Source organism: Falco punctatus (genome assembly GCF_963210335.1).
Source record: "Falco punctatus genome assembly, chromosome: 3".
Taxonomy (NCBI): domain Eukaryota; kingdom Metazoa; phylum Chordata; class Aves; order Falconiformes; family Falconidae; genus Falco; species Falco punctatus.
The window spans coordinates 70,432,406-70,454,667 of record NC_137582.1 but is presented as its reverse complement, the minus strand read 5'-3'; the positions used below and the strand labels follow the sequence as shown (position 1 = coordinate 70,454,667).

At 37.8% G+C, this 22,262-nt stretch overlaps 1 protein-coding gene across 8 annotated transcripts in view; it reads right to left on the bottom strand.

Annotated features, from left to right (window-relative positions):
• The window catches only part of CARMIL1 (capping protein regulator and myosin 1 linker 1), a 269,902-nt gene that overhangs the window by 138,185 nt on the left and 109,455 nt on the right, over nt 1-22,262 (bottom strand). For all 8 annotated transcript variants that reach the window (XR_013926627.1, XR_013926628.1, XR_013926629.1 and 5 more), the window contains exons 12-20: nt 21,488-21,574; nt 17,725-17,828; nt 15,733-15,810; nt 15,542-15,618; nt 14,513-14,617; nt 9,704-9,773; nt 5,401-5,482; nt 3,974-4,073; nt 3,834-3,888 (exon numbers count right to left, since the gene is read on the bottom strand). Coding sequence is in view for 5 of the 8 variants with exons in the window: in XM_080378536.1 (XP_080234662.1) it covers nt 3,834-3,888; nt 3,974-4,073; nt 5,401-5,482; nt 9,704-9,773; nt 14,513-14,617; nt 15,542-15,618; nt 15,733-15,810; nt 17,725-17,828; nt 21,488-21,574 (758 nt within the window). In the remaining 3 variants the exon portion in view is untranslated. The remainder of the gene's footprint in view (nt 1-3,833; nt 3,889-3,973; nt 4,074-5,400; nt 5,483-9,703; nt 9,774-14,512; nt 14,618-15,541; nt 15,619-15,732; nt 15,811-17,724; nt 17,829-21,487; nt 21,575-22,262) is intronic.

Here is a 22,262-nt window from a genome sequence, read left to right as displayed (position 1 = left end):
CTCATCTCTCATATTCCAACACTGTGGAAAAAGAGTGTATTATTGAAAACACTCCTGCATGGATTGACATCTATGCATCGTTACTACCACATATAAAATACGCATGTAGCACAGTACAGCACCTGCTATATTAGCAGTGTTTTTAAAGTGGATGAACTGCTAGTTTTCTTGCAGAGCTACCCTTATATCATTTACTTAGTGAGCAAGAAGCAAAGACCTCTGGACTCACCTGGTGCCCTGAATGCAAACTACAACCAGAATATAACTGTATGATTAAACATACAGGCTGCTAAATATTCATCAAGTTATCTGACCGTTACATTAAAAAACACAAACAAAAAACCTAACAAAAAAAACCACCAAATCAAATCCCTTGACAAATAGGGGCAATACTCTGCATAGCCTACGAACGCTTATTTCTTGTAACAACTTAACAGTTTTAGTTAGTGAGAACACAGAAGTCTGACAAGCACCTCAGTGTCCCTGCTGCAGAAAATAAATAATTTGCCAATACAGCGAAGATGCCTTAACACAATCTTTTTAAGGAAGGGAATTCTTAAAGTAAAGAACAGAATCAGAAATTTATGAGTGTATTCATTGATTTTGTCATACTCCTGCTGGAAAGAATTTAAGAATTAAATCAAGCTAAAAACCCTCAAAAGGCCAGTTCTGCAACAAACACTAACCTGACAACTAAAGACACTCAGCACTGTAGTAATTCTCTGCACCCATGCAGGAGTGACTACCACTCTGAGTAACAATACAATGTACCTGCAGCGTAACATCAATTTTTGCAACAACAACAACAAAAAAAGACACAGTGAGAACACATTATTATAGCCTGCACAGTAAAGCATCTACTTAAAGAAATAAAAAGAACCCCCCAAAAATCAATCTAAATATTACATTATTGTTTACATTAAACACCTTGCTGTGTAGGTTACTACTACCACTTTTAAATTGTGTAGGATTATACTTGTGTCTAGCTCTATTTTTACATTCATAAAACCAAGCTATTGATCACTTAAATAATTTTACTCATGACTCATATTAACACAGCAACGATTCTATTTAAAGTGTGTATAAATACATGAAAATACATGGAGGAACATTTGGTATATGACTATTTTAGATTAAAGCTTCTTTCAAGCTTTCCATGCAGCTAATACACAGTTCCTAAAGTGTACCAGCCTGCAGGCAATATTGATCAAGCGGTATGCTCCGGACAACATCATACCCTGCTCTCTCCAATTCCATCTTAATTTTTTAATGTCCTCTGGCCATAAAAGCATAGTAACGGTAGAACAAAGACCACCCTAAGATTCAAACCAGATCTCAATACCTAGAAACTTAAAGTAATTTTCTAAGCATCGAGGTAGAGTGAGGACAATCCTAGGCAGCTCTCTGCAACACATGCTTTTCCCATAGCGCTACAGAGTTTATGGCCTCAGCTAGGAGATGCTTCAGAGTGATCTTAGCACCTGATGAGAATGAAATCAGATCCCTTCACTGAAGAGGATTAACAAGAGAAAAAAATATGGGGAGAGAAGAGAGAAGGTAACACCAACAGGATCATATGCTATATCCCAAAGGTTACTGCATGACATGAAGGAGACACAGTTATTTTAAGTACCCAAATAAAATAACTTTCTGGTGGATTATTTCATTGTGAAACTGTTTGAAAACAGTATGAGACTACAGAGCACGTTGTGTAGGTTAGCTCAGGAAAGATGTGGTGAGTAAGAATTACAGAAGCACATCTGACCACCGAGTTGTAAAAAAGGCAAGAAGAGGAACAATAGCTGAAATCACCCATGGGCTGAAAAGAAATGGAGCGCAAGAAGTTGAAGCTGATGATGGAAGGGAGGGAGAGCTGTGAGGACGATACATCCAAAATTTAGCAGCTACTTCTTCTTATGATCTGCAAGCTTCAAAAACAGAAGCCGAGGAAGATAAACAGATGGTTGTAACACCTAATAGAGACAGTAAGGCAAAAGGTCGATTTTTTTATCCTTGAGAACGGATAATATGAACAGGACAGTAATAGAAATATGAAAAACCCAACAGAATGTTTGAGATGATGGTTTGGATACTGAAAGGTCACAAAGCATGTTGAGGTGTTTCAGGATATGGCCTGAGTACAAAGGAACGTTCACCTACAGAAGAGCAAAGGGATGAAGGAAACTGAGGGAAAAAAACCACTAAATTACAGTACTTGTGATTAATCTGGTTTCACGTAACAGTCTTCCAGATAGCTGTGAAAGATTAAGCATGAGATACAGGGCAGGACAGAGACAAACATCCAAAGAGAAGAAGCAGGTTTTATCTGATTAAATGATAGCCCCCTGTATAGTATCAACAGGAACATGAGAGAAGGCTAAGACAGTCCCACAGCATTCCCTTTGGAGACAAGCTAGAAGAGATGGTCACACACCACAAAATGAAAAGACTAGTTTGGTACAAGTAGTAATTCAGAGATCTACCAATACACCCCTTAGCATGGTCCTCCGTCTGACTTGTGCAAACAAGGACTTACAGCTTTCATTACAGACGCTAACTCAATTAGAATCAGCTCTGGTATTTGTAAGCAGCACTTCACTGTGTCGCACTGACATCCCATGTTTTAAAAAATAAAGTAGGAGGTAGGCAAAGAATCAAGGAAAAACAGTACCACTAATCCCAATTAAGAGTACACAGAGAGGAAAGAGGACTAGTTTAACAAATCATTTCAAACACAACTAAGCGGTAAGAAAAGATGAACACAGAATATGGGTCTAATGAACCTGTATGAAAGCAGACATCGAAAACCCTGGTACAAACCGCTCCTCTGAATTGCAAGGTACAGACACAGATGGGAGAAGAAAGCAAGCAGGTAGCGCGGAGACCATGAACTTGTAGGTGAGACAATAAAGACAAGAGGAATAGCAGGTGTTTAGACAACTGAACTCTACAGTCAGCTATTTCTGGAGAATGAGGAAAGCAGAGCTTGCGTGTTACTTGCACAGGAAATAAAGGACAAAGAAAGGACTAAGAACAGATGAATAAACATTGACAAGCGTGAGAGCAGCAGCACATCTTCCCTCCTAACCAGAACTAGGATGCCAAGTAAGGCAAGAACACAAATCCAACCACACAAGTCATTCCGAGTCAGGCATGAGGGTGGAAATTAGGAAAGTGGGCAAAGATCCCGGCAAGGCACTCTAAAAGGGTTTTATGAAATGGCTGCTGTGATTAATGTACTAGAAGAACTAAAGAGCAGCACAGTGAACAGTTTATTTGCATCTTTTGAAGGAGAAAGGAGCTCTGGGAGATCACTGCAGTGACTTTGCATTTTGCCAAGCAAAAAAAAATAAATGCTAATACCCAAGAACAGCTATCAGGAAATAGTGCATTCTGTTAGTTTTAAAAAAAAATAAAAACAAAAAACCACAAAACCAAACAACATCAAATAAAAATCCTGTTATTGAAGGAGTAACACCACTTGGAGAACGCTACCATTGTAACCTCCTACCAGGACACAAAAGTTTTGAAGACATGTGCCTACAGAGCTGTATAATTTAGACCTAAAGCAACTGGGTTATGCACATCCAACTATTTACAAAGAAAATTTTTCAACAAGCAAGGATCCGAAGACTATTCTAAGAAACATTCACCTACATGTTCCTACATAATCCAAATTACTATTTGAAAAAAACAAAAACAAAATGTTGGATGTGTCTGTGCAGGATCATAATCAAATCTTATGCAGCAAATTAACACATTGAAGAAAATAATCAGAAATAGGTTGTGAGGATACAAATACACATGATGATAGCAGGCAGAAGGATACTCACTGAATCCTCGTCTTGAATCATCTGAACTAAATTATCAAGTACTGGAGTGAGATTTCTGAGGGAAGAAAAGTTAGGAAGACTGTGAAATCAGCAGCTTCTCCTTATCCAGTCTCGTTATTTAAAAGAACGAAAAGCCTTACTTGGATTTCATGTTGTTAAAGTTTTTGCCTAACGCCAAGTGTCTTATCGATCGGTTTTTACTAAGCCAGACTACAAGGGTTGAGAGGTCAGATTCTAGGCCTGTAAAGAATCAGATTAGATCAAGAATTACAATACATTTTCACAAAAGACTCAGACAGGGTCCAATTATTAACACTATATTCATTCAAATAACTATACTGGTATAATTTCCATGAGCTCTAGAAAAATTTCCAATCTTCTATTTTTAAATCTCTTTCTCTTTTTTTGCCTGTTTTTCTATGAGAATAAATGCTTTCTCTAAAATGAACTCTTTAAATCTCCATTCTCATTAGCCGTTGAAGACACCTCTCAAACACAGACCGGAGGCATGGTCCCTTATCCATAGTCCAACCACCCAAGTAGTTCCTTGCATTGTCAGGCAGAGTTTAAGGTTCCTTTGAGAATTCTGAGACCAGGCTAATTGCTATTTAGTCTTAGTAGGGCTGTGTACCAACAAGGTCTCAAAGCCTTCAAGTGAAAAAGGCTAACATAACAAGCTATGAATAAAATGACCTAAAAAAGAAGCCAAATTTTATTCTACTGCCGAGTAAGAAAAGTAGCTTGCTATAGTATTGTACTCCCAAACTACTAGTGTGTTTGAAGAGTCCACTAGTAATATTAAATGACTTAGGATCCAGATCCACAGGATAATTTAGATGTTAAATACCTTTATTTTTTCATAGTAATAAATCTGTTTACATAATTGGGCTGAGTCAGTAGCTCCCAAAGCTTTCCCCTGGCTAATCCATCCCACCTTTCTTGGGCATTCAACTACACTGAGAATCTCTTTCTGAAATACTTTTGCATCTGGCTGTTAGAGGGGCAAACAGCAGGTGAATTCTTCCAGTTCATACATCTACACTGGAGTCTGCAAGATGAGAAGCCAGCTGGCATTCCCAGCTAGGAAGCACAGAGCCTCCAAAGCAGGAGTAGTCCAAGACTTTACCAAAGACAGGCCTTCCCTGACCTGAAGTTGGTTGACTGTTTGCTTCAAATTTCACTCTCACTTCTTCAGTGTCACAATCTCAGTTTCGTTCTGTACCTGATACTTTCCCTTCCTTCTTTCACTGAACTTTCATTTCCCATTTAAATTCTCATCCTCTTGTACTTAAACCCACTTTCCTCTAGATCTGACACTTGCTGCAATCAATTTATTCTGCTGTTACATTGATCTCAAACAACAAACTTCTGAGGGTACCGTTAGCCTATTAACATTTCTTACACACTTTGTATCAATAGGAGTTCTTGGTCTGAGACATTTCTATAATCAATATCACCAATAATCATAAAGCAAGAATGACCATCCTTGATTACTTTCAGCAGAAAGAAAAAGCATTTTTCAGATTCTCAGCTTGCATGACCCTCCATTCCTGTTCTGTGTACTTACCATTGTCTGAAATATCTAGGCTGGTGATATTGTGTATTTCTGCTATGCATCCTTCCAAGACTTGTGCACCTCCCGATCTTAACTAGAGACAAAACATCATCCGTTTTTGCAAACTAGTTATGGTTTGAAGATCACACAGAAAACAGTGGTAGGAGCTTTGTGAATACAGAAGGCACTACCAGCAGCCAAACCAATAGCGACAGAAGAAATTATAGACATCAAGGTGACGGCCTATGAACGCTTTCCTACCATTCTCATCCTTCATTCTCAGTATTTGCCATAAATGAGAAAAGGGACTCTCTTTCCTTTCTCTTAAAACTACTGCTCAGCAGTTAAATCAGGAAAAGACTTAAAATTGTGTAAACACAATGAATCCTTTAGCACTTGTGCCAGGCAGTGACTGCAGGACTTTGGTGTGGGTTCTCTACATGAAAGGACCAGGACATTTCCAACGTCCCATGAGAAAAATAAACTAACTTAGCCCAGCCTATAAGCATGCAACACTGCCACCCTTGAATTCAACTACAGTCAAGTCTTAAAGTATGCATCTTCCTTCAGCTCTTAGCACAATACTAGGGTGCCCAGATCAAAGATGAGTAGCAAGTTATATGAAAAACCCCCAAACCCAACAAAATTATGTTTTCCTGTTATTGAAAATTTAAATAATTCAATTGTAAAATGGCCACAAAAGACCATAAACAAGAGAAATCAGTAATTTACATTATTCTTAATTTTAAAATAGGCATAAAAGAGAAAACCAGCAACAATAACAAAAATGCCTAGCTAGAAAGTATTAATTATGATATTATTCATCTGAAATATTACATTAATGTAAAAGAAATGTCAGGATTTAATGAAAAAACAATGAAATGGCCTAGGGGAAAAATCAGCATTAAGAATCAAAGTTATGAAAACTTACACACTTTTTCACTAATGCTACTGAATTAAACAATGCAACATACCTTTTTTCCAAAGAAGGAAAAGCATTTTCTTATTTATTGCAGCTATGCAAACTATATAAAGTGCATTTCACTTTATACACATCCCCCAGAAAATGACTTTGACAAAAGAGGGGAAAAGTTCTACAAAAATTCTGTTTTCACATTTTCCATTTTCACTTTCCTTGCTTAAAAGAAAAAAAAAAAAGGAAAGTTTTTTTTCAAACATGAAATAGTCTTTTCACTTCCTGTGCATAAAAAGTAAGTAATATTTTACATAGCTGACTGACTTGGCTAAATATCCTGAATCAACCTGCTGATATTTCTGTAAATAGTCCCTTTTATCCATACTATAATTAAAGAACCACAAATGCCTTCTAGAAGGATTTTCCAATAAAGACTTGATTTGGCACTTTTTAGAAAGCTTGAACTATGTCATTGTTTAACAGGCAGCTCAATAACTTGGCCTGAGCATTGCAAGAATAGTGGTGATCAAAGACAACATCTAAATCATAAGTCTCATCTGGAAGCATAACAGATATAGAACATAAGGGCACCTTGCCTCTTCTGCATAAAATAAAGCCTACCAATCCTTCACCCTATCCTCTCAAGTGGCCAGATTAAAGTCTGTGGGCCAGAAATAGTGCAATTTTAACTAAAATTTATTTTTGTAAAGCATTTGTAACATTTGGTGTATGAATGCCAAAATCACTCAGCTTTGCTCTCTGCTGCTCCCTCAGCATGGGCCACCACAAGACAGCCATTGTATACAGTGTCACACCTATTGTTGCAGAATATACGGAACTGGCAGAATATATGCAGTCTTGGATTGGTCGTTGGTATGGTAAAGGTTCTACAAACTAAAATGAGACTCACAATAGAATCCAAATGCTTATGCTATATATATACTTTGAGAGTTGAAGTGGACAATTCTTCAGGAGCAGCTTTCAACCTTGTACCAATAACTCTATATTCAACATTTTAAATACACAAGTTTCATGTGCACAAATGGTGTTATCTATTTAATCTGAGGGTGATGGTAACAACTTGACTTTCAGGATCAAAATTTATTGCAATTGCATTAAAATAATATATATAAAAGCAGAGATTAATTGAAGGGCTATTTCATCAATGTGAATTGTGATACTAAAAAAACCCACAACCATCTGCAACATCTCCTATATGACATACTTCTGAGACTACAAAGACAAGCTCTTATTCAAATTATGAAGAACAACCCTTCAACAATTAAAAATGCCAAGCATGTTCAAAGCTATAAGGTACCAATATGGGCAGGGCAAACAAAGCTGCTTACTGATTTAACAATTAAGTTAAAGCATGGAGGGTACTTACACAGTGACCAAGCTAAGGGAAGCAGAAGGGAAAAGAGTGAAATACATCAGTGCTGAGCAGGTAGAAATAAAAATGTAATTTTCATAGTAAAAATAATAAAAAAACAACCAAACAAGCGATATAAAATGATTAAGCTTGGAGTTAATATACCAGAAAATTATGAGAGCAAATAAAAAGTGGTGGGAGAGGGAAGGAACACAGGTTTATCCTTCCATAGTAAAGTACAGCTTGCCTGATGAAGGGAAGAGGAGGGCAAAGCTGAAGCATCAGCCGTCTAGCCTCCTAACAGCGTGTGCTTGCAGGAGCTGGGAGTAGTGACGGTCACTGGCTCCGAGCTTCCCATGACTGTTTCGGCGTGCAGATCACCCTGCCCAGCTCACATCGGTGGAGCAGGACCCTGCAGTGCTGGGCCCACTGAGAGTACTCCCAACTCCTGGCACACCAGCTCCCTGCTGCTGGAAGCACAACTTCTTTCCAAAGCACATGAGAATGGAAAAAGCTCAGTGACATGAAAAAATGTTAAGGGAAGGATCTAAGGAAATGCTCTCGGTTTGGAGGGACCAGCTACAGGAACGCAATACTGAGTTGGGTACAATTCCTTCTTTTCTATCATGAGAATTGGCCACGACCACATGTGCTTTGGTATCCAATAAAGTCCCTCAAAGGGCTCCTCCATATGCCATCCTGGGGGTTATTTAATGAAAGGATAACATTTTCACTCCTGTCAACCCTTGTTGATTTACATGCTAACTTATACTCTCATTATTTGTGTTTGTGTTTTATTAACTTATCCCTTTAAGGTTATGATTACAGGACTTGATTTTTTGTTACTTTAAATACACCTCCTTTCTCCTTCCTCCCTCTGAAAGATTATCATCCATCTGATCTCTCTACTCAGAAGTCAGCAGCATGTGTACTTGACTTGAAAGCTTTTCTATTTGGAATTTACATGTAGTGCTCTTCAAAGTAATACCACTTTTTAAAAAGCATAAAATATCAAAACAACTATGAAATGGATTCACAACAATTTGGGTTTTTTCTTCATAGGGAAATACGTGCACATTGCAAAAGCAATCCACCACCAACCTAAGGCAAGGATTACTACACCTCAACACGTTCATCAAATTGCATGTTTTCTACTTAAAGGGAAACCATTCCATTTGAAAGGTACTTCCAGAGCAGTTAATACCCAGGTAAGGGACTTGGAAAAACTTGCCTAACAAATAAGAGACTTTCTTTGTAGCTTAAATAACAGCCTAAGCTGGTTCATGTTTTTGGCAGGGTCCACACAGTTCTCTATGTAACTGCCTCATGTAGCCATGCAGGTACCATCCTGCGGGAGTATGAACAATCCTGGGAAACAGTGTGCACAGCAAAGCACAGAGAAGCAAGAGGAAACAAGATAAAGCAAATCAAGCTGCCACAATTGTTTTCATTTATTCTTGAGATACTTAAAGCCATTTGCACAGTGCATCTTGTGTTAACGACATGCTTCAATCAACTTTTACCAAAGTTCCCTATTGGCCTGAATTGATTAATTGATTAGGAAAGCAGAATTTCTCTCAAGGTTAAAAAGCAAACCTGCAGAAGAGGAAGCACGTCTCCAGTTCTGAAGGAAGACAATGGAACCACAGACACGCCTTTGGGGCATACTGCTTCCTTGGACCCATTCAAATTTGGGCACCTTAGAAAGTCCTGCTGCAGGTTCCCCTGCAATCACAGCACCAGAGAGCAGAAGCTGCCAAGCAGCAAGTGAGTGCTGGCTCAGTATCTAGAACAGCTACACTGCAAGGAGGGTTTTGCCAATCTGGTGCTGCAGGTGCTTTGAACCTCTGTGCTCATTATTTAGGATGTTGTTAACACACAGCAGCTGATTTTTGCTGTTTCTCCGAGTTCTACCTTTCCCACAACTTTGGACTACAGAGAAAGAATATCTCACCCATTGGATTTCATGGGAACTCTAATTCCACATCATTGCATCTTTTGAACACATCCTGATAAATATTCCTTACCTCACAGCTACTGAGATCTAAAGACACCTCCTTCAGATTGTGATTGCAAGCCAGGCCTAATAAAAGCGCTCTGAAAAAGATCAATTTTAGAACCATTTAAATAAAAAAAAAAAAAAAAAAAAAAAAAGCAGCTTTACATCATCATCTAAGCAATCACAGGTTAATACACCTATAATGCAAAGAACCATTTCAAACCAAAACCACACCAGCTGAGCAGTTATTTCTTAAATGACAATGTCAGCACAAACCTGCCACACTTGGAACACTACAGCAGCTTCAAAAACTGCAGGGATGCAAGGCTAATAAAGAAATCATAAAACTAATGCTACATCAACATTTAGTAACATTCATCAGAGATGAATTTTCTTCAACATTTGCTTTCAAACAGCATCAAATGATTACAAAAGGAGTGTTTGTTGTATGACTGCACTAACTCTGATTTTCTGAAAATTCAGGAAAAAAACGTGGTTTTTAAATACATGCAAGATGCAGTGCAGCCAGCCATTTCAGCAAGGCACAGTGCCTGTTACACTCGAATGCTGGGATCGTGTTCAAATATCACACAATTCTCCACTTCTGCAACCCAATAAATATTTACAGATTTCAAAATTATATTCCCAGACACTGGTATCCTTTATTTTTACGCAGAATGGCAGACAAGTGTAGCAACAACTGATTATGATTTTCATAAATCCACCTTTATAGCCTTACAGAAGTTTGTTTCCACATATAAAAGTTAGTGTATCACATTTTTATTAATAGTGTCAAATCAAGAAGCACAACAGTGTGTGTCTTACAGAAGGAGCAAACAATCTGTGTATACTTTCTAGTATCTCTACAATAGATGCTGCTTTGAATTAGTACTTGAACAGACTAACAGAATGACTTCCTTCCCAAACTTCATTTCAGCCAAAAGCAAGCTAACAAAATCCAAACTACTGATGCATAGACATAAAAAGCAATTCATTTTGCTGAGCCATTTGCCTACACACTTGCTATGCAAGTAGTGTGTAAAAGCTGTATTTAAAATGTGCAGCCCCGGGAAGGTTTTTCATTTAAACCTATTTATATCTGTTCTGCAGGTAAAGGATGTTAATCAGACCTTCACTGTAAATAAAGGCAAATATCTTATGCTTATTTACTTCTTAAGCTATTAATATAAGACCAAAAAAAAACGTGAGAGCTCTGCAAAACTTCTTAAAAATTTTTAGACAATCATTGTCTGTATTTCCTTCCCTACCATGGTTTTATTCAGTTAGTCTGGATGATGATGACTTTACAAAGAACTTCCTACACATTTTGAGGTATCATAAAAAAATACAGTGCAACCGTAAAAAAAATGCAGATTAAAAAAAGAGACACAATGCTGCTTCAAACATACTCTTCACAGGAAGAAAAAAGGGTTGTTTTTTTCCTAACCTCTTCCCTATAAACTCATCCTAAGAAAATCTCATGATTTCTCAATTCTTTGTCATGAAAAATTACCATCATTTAAAGGCACTGAAGGCAGACATATTATAATTGTACCGAGCCACTATGTTTAAATCACACACATGGCAATACAATACATGGAAAGGTCTTGTTAATTGTGCTAGATGTAGAATGCAACAATTGGCCTTGTAATTAGCATTTGCATGAGAAGCATATCAGAAACTTGTCAAAGCACTGACAGATCAAAATAAAAGTTTCGGTAATGTCTGTAAATGAACAAAAATGCCAACACACACTTAAAACAAGGAAAAGAGAGTATAAACTGCTTCACTCAGTTAAGAAAAAAAAAACAAAACAAAACAAAGAGCAAGCAGGGATGGAACATTAACTATATTAACTATAAGAACTAAAACCACCATTTCCCCCACTTACTATGTGGCATCATCGCAGTACAGTTTTATTACCAAACTTCTTTCCCGAAAGACTTGACTTGTATTAACAGGTCCATCACTGTACAAGCCAGCTCATCTCCTTTGCTGACTGCACTGACTAACCAACATCTTTAAACTCACTGTTAGCATATGTGATTAAACATACCACAACTGCTGATCTAAAGGAAGTTGATAAGAAAGAAGTCACATAACAATTAATCAGGGAGATTTGGGACTCAGGGTGTCACGTATCTGCATTTTATCTATAATCTTTTTCTGTAGGAAGGCTTGATCTTGACTCACACATCCAACTCTGTGACCTCTGGTTCATGGACACAAAGGAACTTCTCCCTTGCCACAGGAGAGTTCCAAGGCCCATATTGTGAAAAGCTTTTTGACATGCACTGATGAAAGATGCCAGAGAAGTACTAGTCCCATACACTATGTCATTTTTATTTTTCCTTCTAGAAACCATCCCTCATATTCCATTGCAATCTTGGCAATGACAAACACATCTGTTTGAAAAAAGGTCTTTCCATCATTTGGTCTTTAACAAATCCTATGATCCTGATTGTTCTATAGAAGTTTTGTAATTTCTTACCAGTTAAGACCAAAAGGCTAAGCAGCTGCCCCAGGATACAGCATACCCTCAGAACACCAGACAGACTTCCACAGGATGCTTTTGAAGTGTATAGCAAGCCATCCTGCGTTTGAGAGGGAAAGCAAGGTGTGCTGTAGATCGTAGTTCTCTGTACTGTTATGAAATACACTCAGCTCAGACTGAAGAAAACACTCAGGTCAGAGAGAAAGCACATCAAAGAAACTACCAAAAAAATTTTAAGAGCTCTGTCCTACTTCCTAGGCAGAGGTGAACATTGCCATCAGAACAAAACAAAAGAAGTCCATGCCAACCAGCTGAGCGTGGCATGTACACTGAGACCATCTCTGTCCAGCTGGACTTTGGACAGATGTTCCTTTCTGGAGCTGTCTGTGCTGGAAAAAGAGGTTTCTGCTCTCAGCTTGTCCTACAGTATCCATCATTGCCTCTTTACTTCCACCAACGCCAGTAATGCAAGTAACTCCTTCCAACCCAATTCAGTCAAATTGAGCCAGATTAGCTTAAACACTATCAACAGAGTAGGTTTTGGCTAATACAGATATTTTGTCTGAAAAAGACTGGGAAGATCTCAATTGCTGCACAGCTGGCAGATAAAGGGGTCACAAGTATTTGGGATAAATTAAGACAAAAACATCTTCCATGAGCACAGACAATTGTAGAGCGCTCACCTGCCAAAAGTCCTCATACCCCAGGAGATACTAAACATGCTAAGGAGAAGAGCTAAATATGAACTTTAGTATCTGGGGCTTCTCACCTTTTCCAATCTGACTAGATCTATCCAGTGTCTCACAGCATACTTTTTTTCCCTGTAGTACTGATAAGATTGTCTTGTGTACTAGTCACATACGTCCTCTGTTCTTGCTTCATTGAATATAGCTCCCTGCTGCCCTCCACCACAGAATCAATAGCCCTGAATTAATCAGAATCAAGCAATGTGTTTCTCAATAATCACCTTCTGTTTGAAAACACATCAGTTAACACACCTTCCTCATCCTAGCAAAGTCTAAGCAAGCAAGACAGCAACCCAGGGCATCACACAGAACAGAGTGAAAGGTCAGAGCTAAAATGATCAGCTCCTGCAGCTGAATATTTATTCAAATCCAGTGCAACTTACTTAAGCATCATATTGTACTGTCCTCTCCAATGCCAAATTACTTTAAGAAAAAAAAAAAAAAATCCCCAATGTACACTACTGTTTCCTGTGTGGCCCTTGCCCCTTTTCTCTCCCTTAGCTTCCCCCAGAGTGTATCCAAAGCTTTCCATGTGGCACTCACTAACTACTCTTTATATACCCTACATCTCTGATTTTGCCCGTCAGCTTCCATTCATTAGCTACTCCCTTGCTGAGCTACTGCCCACTTCCCTTCCTTGTTCTCCCTCTGGAGGCAGGCTCCCAACCATGCACGTATACATATATATACATACATATCTCTGTATCTGTGTCCAGGTTAGGATTTTGGAGGTGTGTTCCCCAAAATGGCAAGTGAACATGCCTAGCTGCCTACTACAAATAGGGTTGTGTATGCTAATGCGTATTATTAGCTAGCAAGCTGACACTCCAGAAAGAGCGCTTGCTTTAATTTAGCCCAATAAAGACAAGGATTCTTCCAGAATCACAGAACCTATCTAGATTAGACCTATCTACTAGACCTATCTTGACTTTAAAACACACCTTTCCATTTTATGCCTGGGAAGTTCACCACAGTTCAAAACTACACACTTCACAGGAAGAGTGACACAGTGCTCTGCAATTTCCCTCAGTCTGCATTTGGTCATAAGCTGTTTCTCTCCAGTACCCAATCCATATCACCAGAACCTGTCAGCCACAGGATGGGTAACATATAGCAGGCACATTACACTTAGCATTCCTAGAGGTTGCTGCCATCACCTCTGCCCCAAACCGGAGGGCCTAACTCTGTGCAATAGGTCCTTCCTCCCAAGCACTGCCACAGGTTCAGTTTCACAATGGCTGTTGCAATACTGCAGCCTCAAAGGAACGGCACTCACACAAGTAATCCCATTTTATTGTGAAGCAAACAGTTTTGTTCATAAGCCACAACGCAAGAAACATATCACAAAAAATGTTGATGGAAGACAAAGAGCTGTGACATTCCCATAGAAAAAATATGATTAATAGTTTCAACTGTGAGACGGAAATGACATTTCTTGAATGTGTGATCATTATGAAACTCACCCTTGCAATATCAATAATGTACAGTGCGGGGGGAAAAGGCAAAATCCTTCCCCTTTCAGTTTTAATAAGAGGCACTCACACAACAATGCAAACTAGGTTTTAGGCAACAGCAGAAAATGAAATTAAATTCTTACTTTAGAGGCTCAGGAGGGAGTTTAGTCCCCGAAAGATTAATCTGCATCAAAGCAAGTGAGCTGCTGAAAAACTGTTTGAAGGAGGGAGGGACTTCTTTTCCTTTTCTGTAAGTAAACAAATTCATTAAGTAGCAGCATCTAGACTCCTCATGCCAATAAATAGTGAACGCAAGCCATCAGAATTGTAATGATCTTTTACATGTTTAATTTGCTCTACCTTCAATACTTCTGTAATCAGTGGCTCTCAATTAGCTTAGAAATACAATGTCATCAAAATGTTGATTCAACGAACGATCCTCAGCATTGCACGGCTGCACAAAAGACATTATTATCTAGCTTCTGTTTCGTGAACTACAAAGAATGATCATTTAGGCCTGCTTCATAATGAACATACTTATGAGCAGAAGATCAAACAGGACATTACAACCCCTTGAAATTGCCTTTTCACTACTAAAAATAATTACTCCACACTGGAGTAGCTTACCCCCAATTAGGTATCATCTCTGATATGGACCCAAGACACTGATTTGAAGAAAGCAGAAGCTAATATTAATATTTCCTACAATGCAAGTATTCTACAATGCTCAGTCTCAAAGACTTTCAAAGGAAGTTCCTCCCAGAAAAGGGCAAAAAAGGAAAAAAAGCATTTGTAACCTTGAAAAATACAAACTTTAAAACCAAAATTTAAAGAGGAGTCATGTCAGTCAGACTTCAAAGCCTGATGTTACGCCTCTTAGAGACAAAAGCTATATAGAGACTTTCCGCTGCATCAGTATCACAAAAAATATATTAGACAAGGTAGCTTATTTTACAGCCATCTAGCAAAGAGTGGAAAGCGAAAGAAAACATTTTGCTTGGAATAAGTAATACCTATTTTTCAAAAAATATTTTCTCTTTAAGAGAGACTAAGACTTTTAAGACTTCTATGAAGTCTGAGATTTCTTCTTAAAAAGAAAGGTGCAGCACGAGAGCAAGAAATTATAAAACTAAATACTGCAGGAGTTGAGAGTAACGACATTCAAACTGTACCTGTGAGAAAACAGAGTCCTAGAGAGGCTAAGAACAGCTAGATGCTGAAGACATCCACGAAGGAGGGCTCCACACACCTGGTTTGAAACAGAGAATATTGACTTGACTTTATATTAACCCAGAAAGCTACCTAGAGATAGAAGGTGGGGAACGTTCCCTTGGTATTTGAATCTCCACAAAAAAATCTTTACCATATCTAGCGCACACTCCGTGTTGGATAAATCCAGATGAACAAGGGCATTTGGCTGGGCCAAAAAATTGTACAGGCTCTGTAATTAACAGAGGAAAAAAAAGAATTACCCACATTAATTTTAATATTGTGACACCAATTACTGGACTGCCATTTTTCATTACATTTTAGGCTTTTATTATAAAATAGCACTACAAGAGTTATGTCTGAAACTTCTTTTCCTAATCAATACTACCTGTTTTACTTTTGAAGGCTATCATTTTTTGAAGTAACAGTGAAAAAATGGCGCTCAGGCTACATTTAGCAAACCTTACTCTTCATGCACAAGTTTTGAGTTACGTTGCAATTCACTTTCACAGAAATGATAATTAATTTAGTTAGAAATACCTCAGAATGTCATTCAGATTGCTATTACCTTTCAGAAAGGCTAATTAGTTTGTAAGTTTAAGCCAGCCCCTTTAAGCATGAAGGGAAGCAATGAATAAATGTTTAAGGGAGAACACAGAACAGGTAACAAGATTTTAATACTGATGGCTTCAGCATTGCATAGGATATGACATGTAAAGGTTAGCATACGTAAAGCTTCTTACTATATGCTGTTTTATTTTGCAGGGTTTTTTTAGGCTCAGAGAACAACACAGAGATAAAAGTATGACCTAATTCACGGAAACACAGAATGCTCAACTCCACATGAAATCCAGCCAAACAGGGCATGTTCTAAATTTCTAAAATAGATCCATCTTCCTAAAAATTGGGTCATTTAGCCCCTATACCTACAGTGCAAGAAAGGTCCCTGCGTTAAAAATCCATGTACTTCGCTAGGGGTTTATTTTGATTGCTAAATAACAGGATTGCCTTACTTCAGTTGGAAAACTGTTCCACACATTTGGAGATCTCAGTATTAATCTTTTTCTTTGAACTGTATCTCTCTCTCTCTGACAGGCTAAGAAAAGCCCCACATTTTGTATTTATGTCCCTTAAAATAATGTAGGTAGACATCAGGTTTCTTTAAGCATTACCTATCAAAGTTGTACATTTTATTTTACTTTTTGTTCTTACATTATTTGCTATGTTTTTCTCTCTTAAAGAGTAATTCACTGTGCCTTTATTTACGTTTAACTATTTGTTTGCTACCTTTGAAATCCCCATCCCAGTGAAACTTTCACCTCTTATGTATGAAAAGACACCCCTTTGAGTATGCTGATGAACCTGAAACTAGTAAGATTTGTGAAAAAGTCAGAGTATAATGTCTGGCTGCACTTTAAATCATAAGATTGGATGACTCTAGTGTTGTATATTTTAGATGATCAATACTGAAAGAATCCAAAACCTGACACTTACATGCACACAACTTTTGATGCAAAAGAGAAATACAGATGTAACAGTCAAGAACTGAGTAAGTACAAATTGAGAACTAATTGGATTTTGTTTTGGAGAAAATAGAGCTGCACCTCTATGGCAATTGATAAACTGAATAAAGTAATTAAAAAATAGTAACATTCTTCAAAGAACCATGAGCTTCAACAGCATGTGTCAAGGAGGTACACATTTATTTACACAAACAAAAATACCGAAAACCAGAAATGTAGTCTTTCCAAATCAAAAGAAATTGTTTGTTTCCAACGTTCCAATGAAAAGTTTGCAATACACATCCCTAAAAAGATGATGATTTTTTTATTTGAGCTTTGGTCACTTTTAAACAGAACTCGGGGAGCATGGTCAGTCCACTGAAACAAGTGGCACACTTGCAGTTTTGTTGTTTACCAGCAGAAGCCAAAGACTAAAAGCGTGACCTAAATTATGTGGATTTTAGTCATGTGGGGTAATTTAATTCTCTAACTATACACTGAAGAGCAGAGATCAAAATGTTGTTTTCTATCCCCACTAGAAATGTGCTGGCAAAAAAGGATCTAAACAAAGTGGCTTTGCCTTTCTCTTAACAATTAATTAAAACATCCATTCATTAACTCCCAAATGAGAAGAAAGCGCTTACTGAAAGATCATCGCCACGGAGCGCGTTCCCTGAGAGGTCAAGATAGATGAGCGTGTTTGTGATCAGTGAGTTGGCACTCAGTGACTGGGAAAGGCTATTCACCCCTGCCAAAAAAAAGAAAGGTCAATATTCAACTTAGTTGACTCTAGAAAAAACTGGCCCAGACCCTGCAAGTGCACAATTTCAGTGAACACAGACATACACAAATGTTTAATGACCTCCTGTCACCATTGAAGCAGAGGAATACACATCACCAAGCAGATAGGACACCCTTCCCCTGCCACAGCATGCCCGTTTTTTCTGGACCATGCTCCACCATCTGTCCTGAGGGAGCCACAGCATGTTATAGGTCCCAGATCCAGGGAAGAAGTCTTTTTGCCAAGCCTACAGTGGCTTTAACAGTGCAATCCCTCTTTGAAACAGATTTTTAAAACAGAGTTTACTCCAGAATGTTGTCAGTGTCTTCCTGCAAACAATAATATTTAGATGAAAGTATCTGTGGAAAAGCAAGTACATTAACAATTATAATTGCCAGAACTTCAGAAGTGACTGATGAGACCTAGAAATTAAAAATATTTCAATTAATGTATTTGCCTGTAATTTCAGAAAAAAGTTAGTTAATTAAAATATCAAGAGATGCATAGACTCCCAGTTCCTGATCAGAACAAATACTATTTTTTCACATTAAAATTAAAAAGCTCACATTGGGTACAAGACAGTCAGAGCTTTCTTCCTCTGAAATTCTTCAGCTTTTCCAAATACAAACTAGGGCATGGCTACTTCCAAGTCCTTCAAATCTAACTTTCATCTAAGGGCTCTGTAGCTTATCACCAAATTCTTAATTTATTGTAGATAGCTATTACGGCCTTTCAAGCACCACATACATAAGCATCACACAAGCATTACTGTGTCCTTTACTAGATGCAGTAGTTTTTTTGTAAGTGCCCAGCTGAAGTTGTGAAATAGGCAGGTGTTTTGATGTGGTACACAATATTGGGCAATTTCTCAAAGCTACCGACCATGAAAATGGACTGGCATTCAATGGATAGAACACATCCATTCTTCACTTAAAAACTGTTACAAAATGGATTTACCAGTGAGGATGTGGAGGAAGCAGCTAGCAAGGCACTGCAGACCAAAATACCCCATGTCAGTGCTTTAGTTCTCCAAGCTTCCGAATATTAAAAGTCTCCCATGTTAGCAGTATTGCTCTTGGTTTAAGGAGACTTTTGATACTGAAAAGAACCAAAAGCACAGCGACATCTTTGCCAAGTTTCAAAACTTTTCCATTTGGTGTAATTTTACTTCCATCTAAACATTGCATTGTTGAAACCACACCTTATCTATACAGGTAAAACGCAGACACTTTTTGAAACTTTGAAAGATCTAAAAGTTCTATTTAACCACTAGAGCTTATAGCTCTGGATTCACTTCAGTGTGTCTTCTCAACACCTTTTGTAAACAAGAAGTAGAAATTAATATACTGTACTGTCAACAGTTCCGCATATACTAACATGAACCAAGTCTGGGAATTCAGAAGCGTCAGAGTTTGAGGGAGAAGGAGAGCTATCAAACAATCCGTAACGTTGCTACTTGTTTCATGTTAAAATGAGCCAACTGCTCAAAATCAGCCACATCAGTGAAGGCAGACAATGTGACTGATGGATTTTTCAATTAGCCTTTGGCTCAGGCTCAGAAAAGCAAGCCCTATCTTTGAATGAGTATACTAGAATTTTCCATTTAACCAGAATCTTCAAATCAATAAATTTCTGTTTGAACTTCACTTACCTCATACTATACTCTAACAGTAATCTCACTTTCATTTGCAGACAATCTTTTATGCTCTTTTACTAGTCTCGGGAGGCTCAGAATGTTAATAGCTCTCAGAACTTTGAGATACAAAATCTGAAGAAAGATCAGCTGGGAAGTAACCACCTGAACTTCACTTCTCAATCTTAGAAACTTATCTCAAATTGAAAGTTCTTGTTAAGTAAGGTCAAAACCAGCCCAGGATTGTACAGAATTTCTGAAACTGAAAAGCTCAAAATAAAAATAATAATAATAAAAAAAAAAGGCTGGGAAAAAAAAATCCATGCACCTTGCAGTCTATTGAAACCAAGATCCAAGGTCTCCTTTAGACTTTCCCCACAGAAAATATTACAAGTTCAAAAATGGCCTCCCAAGTTAAAACCAATTCAGTAATGTCATCCCAAATTAAAGAAAAACTGACTAAGATAGATGGCTTTGCTAGCAACCGAAGAGGTGAAGCTGAGTTTCTTCAGGTGCAGAAGGTTATAAGAATTCCAAATTTAAGATGTACATATACTTTTTTAAGTAATACAGAGGAGCTGCCATGGGACAATATTCACGATGACATGTTACACTCTGGAGAACAGATACTGCAAAGCAGCCTGGACTTCACATGAAGTCAGTGTTAAACACGCTGGAGAATATTTTCAGCTTTTATTTAAAGACAGTCTTTAAAAAAAAAAAAGTGCTAAAAACCTTCCAAATTCCTTTCATAACCTCAGAATTCATTTTTAATGACAAGAGTTTTGTGGATGAACTTCATTAGCTTGCATTTATTCTTTATGAAGATGGAAGTGTAGCTTGAGTGTTCTCTTGACTCAATGACCAGAAGCAATTGCTAAAATCCTTCAGATCACATGAAGAAAAGCACAGGATGAATGAATGTACCAGAACTGCATGAATCTGTCAAATTCATGAACATCTAATTTCAAGAGTACATGTAAGGTGAATCAAGATTCTTAATTGCTTGTCACCAAAATTGGAGTTAGCAGTAGGAAAAAAACAATCCCACAGTTTAATAAAGTCTTTTTAAATTAAAATCATGACTGAAAAATTTAATTTAGGGTTTAATGCTTAATTAACCATAACATGAGCTACAGACACTCATAAAAACGAACCAAACAAAAACCCTTCTCCCCACCCACATTCCCCCAGGTCAACCCTTAAAACTTAGGAGAACACAGAATATGCACTTCACAGAGCAATATTAAAAGACTAAAAGAGCATGGCTCCTATCTGTTATCAACTGATGTCCTTCATAGATCATAACTCGCTCATCTTTTCCAGGTCATCAAGATCTGTGAAAAAGCTGCAATAATGTCAGCACATTTTTTCTATTTTTAATACCCACATTCTACACGAGAGACCCTTGGTTTGTGCAGTCTGTTTAAGAGGTGACTGCATCTATTATTTGTAAAATAGCAATGCAAAAAAAAAATCCTGAAAGCTTCTGACTTGTTTCAGTAGTGTTATTACTGTTAAAATATACATAGATTTCAATTACAATATCAAATTGGAAATTTATACATTATAAAATAAAGCAGTCTTTACTCTGAGCAGATCACTTAACAGCCTTTGTCACAACACCTGATTTCATATAATAATTTCATGCAAAACATTTGGAAAATTTCCTACACGTTTTTGTTTCAGACATCTTTGTGAAGCACATATGAAACATATCATATATGCCAATTCTAAATTTATCTTTCTTCACAATACAGGTTCAAGCCCAAAGTTTACAGAAGCAAGTAAAACTTTTTGAAAGAACTGAAGGCGACAAAATCCAGCCCACGGTTTAGCAACGCAGGACTGCAAAAAAGCAGCTGCACTGTTGAGAAAACACATGAAAATCATTTACAGAATTACTTACTTTATAATCTGGTAAGAAAAGGTATTATAGGATAGAAGCCTGAAACTTTTAGAACAGAAAAAGGTGCATACTTATAAAACATACCTTTAGGTGACAAGGAAGTTTTAGATAAATTTAAGTGTTTCAGTCCCTTTGGAAGTTTGGCAAACTGGATGCTCAAAGACGACACACCTATTGGGGGAGCAAAGAGAAAATGCCCATTTTCAGGTCAATGGTGTGATCTCAGGTTTTCCCGGCAATCACATCAGGGGCAAACTGCGCTGGTGGAACTACAGGAGGAACTACACTCACTGTGAGTGTGGCCCAAAATGACTGTGTCTTTTTATGACGATACAAGACCCCTCCTTTGCTAACCACTGAACAGACGGGGAATTTTGCTGTTAACTATCCGTGAGCCACCTTAATTACTTTAAAAGCTATATAATACACACATACTTTTGAGAAGGTGCCAAAGGGAAGGTATTACATGTGTCAAATAGCACTTGGGAAATCTGGAAAGTCTGTGGTTTAGCCAAAAAAAACTGAACAACATAAAACCAACCAGAAAATAAAACTCAACCATGGTACCTCCTGTAAAACTTCAAACTATTTTTCTTTTTTTTTTTTTTAAAGGAAGGGCTGTCAAGGCAAGAAAGAAACCCACATTGGCTAACACTGCCCTCTTATTCTGGGGTAAGCCCTAACAACCTGAAACATCAACTGAGTCATAATGGCCACCTACAGCTACCAGCGAGGACGCAGGCTTGGAAATGCTACAACCACTTGTGATCGTGATCCCAAACAGTAAAAATCTATTCAAATGCTGACACAGACTGGACTACCTCAGCGGGAAAAGGGAAGAAAAGAAAAAAAAAAAAAG